We start from the raw sequence: 7,500 nt of genomic DNA on the forward strand, positions 1-7,500 counted from the left end.
GCTTCGTTGCGATGCCCCAGGATGTTGGCTTCACAGAGCTAGTGAGAGATATGATTCTAAATGTATTTAGATAATTGTGAAGCATGGTGAAGGTAAAATTATAGTATGTAGGGCGTGTTCATGGGCAAGTGTTGGTGAGTTTAGAAGGCATAAACAGTGAATCACTGCCTTGAAGTACCTGGAACTTAGAATGCGGATTATTTCTCACTATGGAAAAACTTTTTCCTGAGACGTTGGTGGGGAATATAAACAAAATGTCACCTTTCAACCAGACTATAATCCTGCTTATACAGCAAAAGAAACAAAAAATAAATAAGTAAAGCTTAAAGTAAAACTCCGGGTCAACGTCCTCATGTGAATACTTAAGAGAATATTTATGCATGTATTGGTACATGCTGGAAGATAACTTGCTAACACCGATCAACTTTGTGAAGCTGCGAAACATGAATACTACAATATTCAAAATGTCAATCTATCATATCTTGGAACGTTTAACCATTTAGTACGAATTTTGATCCCTCAATCAATTCTTCAATAATTACTAAACAATTATTCTATACATTGTTTATATGTTGCTTCATTGTTTCATTTTGAATATTATGTATGTGTGTGTGTGTGCGTGTGTGTGTTTGTGCATGCGTGTGTATATATATGAATGTATACATGCATGCGTTTAATGTATAGGCATATATATATGTATGTATATACATATGTATATATATATATATGTATATATATATATATATGTGTGTATATATATATATATGTGTGTATATATATGTATATATAGATATATCTTTATATATATATATATATATATATATATATATATATATATATATATATATATATATATATATATATATATATATATATATATATATATAGTTCAGAGATGAGATCCAGATATTCTTAGACTCCGATGTCTTTACAGGGGACCATTTCACAGGGTAAGGAAAGGCTATAAGAAGGATCGGGATGAGCGGGTATAGAAGCAATTACGGGGATAAGCAAAGTAGACACATCACATATATTTAATATAATAAGTACATCGAATACAAAATACGTATCTTTATGCATACGTGCAAAAGCTGAGAAATCAAAAGATGGAAACTTTCAGATGATGAATGATTAATTTACATGTATAAATATGTTATGTATTTTTATATAAATAGGTCCAAATTACACACACACAGATATATAAATATATTCTAGCAAGTGTATGTGTGTGTGTGTGTGCGTATGTATGCATGTATATACACACACTCACTCACACACACACACATACACAGAAAGACAGAAAGAGGATTATAAATTTTTATATATATTATTTGCGTAATGATTATGGATGATGGCGTGTTTCAATTGCGGAAACACAACTAAATAATGACACGTTGAAATATTACAATCTTTGTATCCTGTTCTTCTAAACATGGCTGGGTAGTAAGACGCTTGCTTTCAAACCACATGGTTCCGAGTTCAGTCTCGCTGTGTGACACCTTGGGCAACTGTCTTCTACAGAGTATATAAGATAATTGAGGACAGATTTATGTTTATAAAACAAAACATATATATATAATAACAGATAATAACCTTATTTATCAAAAAATGCTATGGGGATAAAAAATAAACCTTCTTTTCAATAATGTTATTCAATAAAGCCACCTTCAGCTTCAACAACTGCTTCTATATGAGATCTAAATCATCTACATGCTCGAATCAAGTGGTCCTGGTTCATTTTGGACATTACTCTGACTATGACAGCTTTCAAAGAATCTTTGGTGTTATGGGCGTGTTCATTGACCTCTCTCTCAACAGCGCACCCATATAATAGTCCAATGGATTGAGATCTGGGGAATTAGGAGGTCAAATGTTAGGGGTTATGTGATCATGAAAATTTTCAGTCATACATTCCTGTGTTACTAGAGCCATGTGTGATATCGCAGAAACTTACTGAAACACATATGGCCTTCCATTGCATACATTGTCTATCCAGGGCTTAAAAATTATTTCCAGACTTCAATGTAGGTGGCAGAGTTAACTCTAAGGCCTTGTGGAAAGACCTAAGGAGGAATCACATGTCCTTCATTGCTGACAACCCCTAAAACCATGACAGTTGCAAAAAAATTTGTATGCAAAATACTTGGAACTTCAGAAAGGTCTTCACATGACCATCTGTTATTTCTTCCGTTAACTTTTTAATCTTGGTCGAAGTTTTTCTCGTTTGAGAAAAACTAAATCAAACCATCTGCTGGATTATTCAGTTTGTTTAAGAGCATTTTAGATCTCATGTAGTGATTTTCTTTTGCTTTTTCAGACAAATTGACCTTTCCTCATCATATTGACCTTTCATCATTTGATGTCTTCATGGACAACATTTCTGACTGTTCCTTCTGACACGTGGAGATCGTTTGCAATTGACTCATGAACTTTCTGGGATTGTAGTCAATGGTCTGTTGAACTTGCTGGATAAATTCAGGTGTATATTATAACACCCAAAGTGCATTAGACTGGTTCTCCAACATACAAAATAAGAATAATCAGATATTCTTGCAAATAGACAGACAAAATGTTTACTCTTCAATTAACCCTATTGTTTTGTACAGTGCTCTTATTTTCGCTAGGAAATACACTAAATTGTGTATGAGGAAAATGAATGATGTATTCACGGCTCGAAAAGCTGTTAACGAATTCGATAAGAAAACTATGGGCAAGAAATGACACACTTAATCTCTTTGATATCACAATGGGCTCGCCAGACTCGGCGGAAGCGACGGACTTAGTAGGAATCTACCTTAAGAACATAAACAGGGAATTCCCTGAATTAAGAGGTGGTTTATATAGAGACAACGCACTCTTTATAGGCGCCTAGAATTATTAAAGTTGCGTCTACATAAGTTTTTCAGTAGCCCTGCTCTTGATAAGCATATACGACTGCAAACATTGCAGATTAAGCTTTCCCCATTCACTATACGAGCCGTACACTTTCGCGCAGCTCGCTTAAATTCTTCATGCTGGATACGTGCTCTCTCAAAAGTGTTGATCCCCTCCTTAACCTGCTTCCTCCATCTGTGGCGATATATATATATATATATATATATATATATATATATATATATATATATATATATATATCTGTAGAGAGAGAGAGAGGGGAGATCGATGATAGATAGATAGATAGATAGATAGATAGATAGATAGATAGATAGATAGATAGATAGATACACACCAGCAGCATAACTCAGCAAGTTACTGAAAGTCTTTTTTATTTTATTTTACAGGATTTCCTTTGATCCCTTCACTTATCTACGCAACAATTCGAGGAACAATGTTTAACGAAAAGTAAGTAGACACTCAATGTTGGAGTTGTGTGGAGCTTTTTCGCAATTCTACTTATGTTGCTCTCATCTATCGTATTAGCCGTTTATTAATTGCATTGTAGATATTGTATTTTAATGACGTGTTAATGATGGGGCTCTTAAAAATCGTGGATATCAACACTGTTGATATGTATATGTGTTTGCGTGCGTGCACGTGAGCACATTACGTACTTGTCTGTTACACGGTTGCTTATGACACCTTTAACCTTTATTTAGCCACCCATTAAATACTCGCATTATGTAGCAATTCGTGTCAGACATTTCTGACAGTTGCACTGGATATGTCACTAAGCTATCACCTATAAACAGTCATGTTTTAGAAATAATCAATAATTATTGATTAATTCTCGTAAAGAAAGGCAGAAGAAATAAATCTGAAATTTTGATAATTTAGAATTAAAGTACATGTCATTGCCTTGAAAATAGTTGTTACAAAAGAGTTATTCATTTGTTTATGATATTTGCTGAGATATGAAATTTGAATTTGAAATAAAAGTTTTATGAGGAAAAAGATACATAGAATTCTTTTTTTTTCTCTTTTTACTTATCACGAATTTCTTAAATTTTTAGTCAGTGATAATCATGTATGGTAATATTTCGTTCTATTTAGAAATCGTCGGCATGTTACATTTCCCCTTCGTTGACTAATCTATTATATTGCTATACTTAATATAGTTTTCTGATGCACGGTCTCTTTATATATTGATCTTACAGCGTTTCCTATAGTGTATGTTTCACTTTTATTACACTGGTGCTCATTATATTGAATGGTGTCTATCTAAGCACCCGGAACAGTGTCTATTTAATCACCTGCCTATTCGTTTTGTTTATACAATGCATTTTGTTAGAAAGATACGGTTTAGATAGCTGTCACTGGTACTGTTTTCGTTTTTATCATACACTATCGCTACATTACTAATCGTATTTTTATGTTGATTTTGCAGTTTATTATGGTAAGTTTTATTGTCATCAAACTGTTCTTATTTTACATATACTTTAATGCATTTTACATTGAATTTGCCCTCAACAGTGTATGCCACATACGTGTTCCCTAGCTATTGCAATCATATAGAGAAAGCTGTTGCATATGCACCTGTAACGCGGCAAAACATTATTCAAATTTCTTCGAACATAAAGCATCGAAATGTTATTCTCTATGTCTTTGTATTTCTAGGTGCTGGGTCATCAATGCTGAACCATATGAATGGATAATGTATGTCCCGAATTTACTGTGTATTATGGTAAGATGAAACTAGTTATTTTCCTCAAGTATATTAGTAATAGAGAATTTTGCAGACCTCCAAAACATTTTGTTTCTTATTAACAATGTTTGAGTTATGGATGTTACAATCGTGATGGAGCTCACGTAGGTAAAATGCATCTAGCTGTAAATAAATACCTTTGTTGTATTAAAATTCCCCATAGAATTTAGTGAAAAACATTGCAAACAATGACGGCAAGTTTCGTTAGTTCAATTGTCATATACTTCCGTAACGAGAGAAAGACAGGCTCTATCTACCAAGCTGGTGTTAATATACCAGAACCAAAATTCTAATTAGAATACTGTGAATAAGAAAAGAAAGGTGTTAGTTTCGCGATTAATGTTGATTTAGTCATTTCAGCAAGTCTGGAGACAACTCTCAATAGTTGCGGTCTTATTAAACTTCCTCAATATCTCTTACCCTTCCGTGTAATTATTGTATTGTGGTCATATCGTCTTTTACACACCGAATAAGTATTTCTAATTCGACTTTGATGCTCATTTTATTAAGTATGTTTTCATGTGAATAAGACTGTAAGTAAACTAACCTTCAGTTAATTTATTCGTCCATCTACCAAGACGACTTGCTCAAACTTCACCAAATGCAGACCACAGATACTGGATTACAAGATTAATCATTGGCAATTAAGTGGAACACTGCGAAGAGGTAAACTGGAGCTGGCATAATCGTTACCACGCCAACTAAAATGCTTAGTAGCATTTTCTCAGGCTTCTTATGTTCTGAGTTCAAATACTGACGAGGTGGACTTTACTTGCCTTTCTTCTGAGGTTAATAAAATAAGTACCAGTTGAACGCTGGAGTCGATGTAATTGACAAACAACCTCCTCAAAAACATTTCCTATACAAAATTATGGTTGCCTAAGTCAGCTATATGCAAAATTTTTGCAACATTCAGCAGCGAAACTAATGCAATATTGCTCATCATAAACCGAGCCACATGGCTATAAGAATCGAAGGCTACGAAAAGTTAAAACAGTGAACAAATTATTTTGCCAAGAGGAGAAATCTAAAGTTTCGGAAAGACATTTTCATGACGTGAGATTAAATGTTTACATATCTTCCAAGCTATTCAGCACTGCTGAGTAAATAATAAACATTTCATCTCTCTCTCCGACAAAAGGTTCTTCCTGAACCTTTAGACATCACTTCGCAATAAAACTAATTTATTCTCTTCGTGACCACTTTGTATTTACTATTTGCCAACACAAATTTCGAGACGAATAGACTTTTGTGCACAGAGAATCACATATAGTTCGTTATTTTAACTAGAGTCTCTGTGCAATGTATACTCTTGTTGTAATTACGAGTTGCATGCAATTTCGTAATTATAATTAGGGTTGAAAGTTTTCTGAGTGATGTGGTACCTAATCTCAGTTGCGAGGTTGGTTCTCATGTGCAAGAGGACAAATAGCGCCACTTAAAAGCAGAACAGAAAGCCAGGAAAATCAGACAGACTTTCTATGCATTCGAACGATCTGCTAGATAAGAGCTAAACATTTATATCTGTATGTGTACATACAGATATAAAGGACTCATTAAATAATACGGTCCTTATTATAATATGTTGGCTGATGAAAAGATGAGATGTATAAGGCTGGAACATCTTTGATCAGAGATCTGTACGATCAGAGCTAATCTAGAGCAACAAGACATTATCATTTTCTTCAATTTCTTATCGATTCAAGCATCTTGATTGCAGTTTAAAAAAAAAACTAAGTGTTTAAGTGATTGAATTGACTATACACATTTTGACAGCATGGTTTAAGAAGAAAGGTCAGTAGCAATCTATCTTTTCATAGCCTTCCTGACAAGTTCGAAGATTTTTATCCTGAAACTAGAGACCCGGTCCGAACACTTGCAACAGAAATACTCTGTTAAGCACAACGAAAGATTACATGGTATTATTAAACTGGACAACAATGATAAACGTTCTTCTTTTATCAGTCGTTATAAAGGGCGATAGACGGCTGGACTGGAAGCGGTTGAAACAAAATACCTTAAAGTGTCTTAAAGTTCTCAATATTATTGAAGGTGACATGTGACAGAATCGGTTGAGGTAGACCAAAATATAAAATTGCAGTGTTTTGCGTTCTCTCTTTCTCTCTCTTTCCCTCCTGAATCAAATTCCGCTTTGGTCGATTATGGTTTTCATCTCTTCGGTGACAAATATATAAAACGGCAATCAAATAGTAAACCGATTAAATCGATATGACTCTATGTTAAGAAACATTATCATTAAAAGAATGATGGATAACAGATAAGGCAATGGTTAATACAGTAGCTAGACTAGCAGTGAATTACGCTCCTATTGTATTCTGTATTTGAATCTAACTGAACTCAACTTTAACTTTCGTCCAACTAGGATCGATGAAATAATTATTTCTAACATTGATACACGGCCTGGTATTTGGGAGAAGATGTTAGTCAAACCATCGACATAGTACTTTATTTTATCACCCTCGGAAGGATTTGAACTCAGAATGTTAAGATCCGGAAGAAATACCGAAGAGAATCTCTCCCGACACTCTAACAATTCTTCCAGTTTGACACTCTCAAAATCCAACCTATTGTTGGACTGAACATCTCTCCACTATATGGGCGGCTTTGTATCTATGCTGGAAATCATTATGTTGGTTTAGTTGTCGTTAAATCTCAGATAAACCCTGACCGGAAAGACCTTCCCAGCTGTGACAATTCTATGTTTTTATATGTACAACGAAGAACTACAACAGTTAAGATGGAAAGGTAAGGTTTCAAGGTGATTTGAAGGAAATAGAGCTGTTATTTCAAGCGTAGAGGTACCTTTTTTGGTCCAAGTGACCAGATTTATGGCTGTA

The 7,500-nt window shown here is 34.2% G+C and overlaps 1 protein-coding gene across 3 annotated transcripts in view; it reads left to right on the plus strand.

Moving 5' to 3' along the window:
• Positions 1-7,500, plus strand: part of LOC106876900 (calcitonin gene-related peptide type 1 receptor) — a 156,174-nt gene that overhangs the window by 127,761 nt on the left and 20,913 nt on the right. For all 3 annotated transcript variants that reach the window (XM_089357184.1, XM_089357183.1, XM_089357186.1), the window contains 2 exons: positions 3,282-3,342; positions 4,555-4,621. In XM_089357184.1, coding sequence (XP_089213310.1) covers positions 3,282-3,342; positions 4,555-4,621 — 128 coding nt within the window. The remainder of the gene's footprint in view (positions 1-3,281; positions 3,343-4,554; positions 4,622-7,500) is intronic.

This window comes from Octopus bimaculoides, chromosome 9, assembly GCF_046866305.1.
Source record: "Octopus bimaculoides isolate indiv1 chromosome 9, ASM4686630v1, whole genome shotgun sequence".
NCBI lineage: Eukaryota > Metazoa > Mollusca > Cephalopoda > Octopoda > Octopodidae > Octopus > Octopus bimaculoides.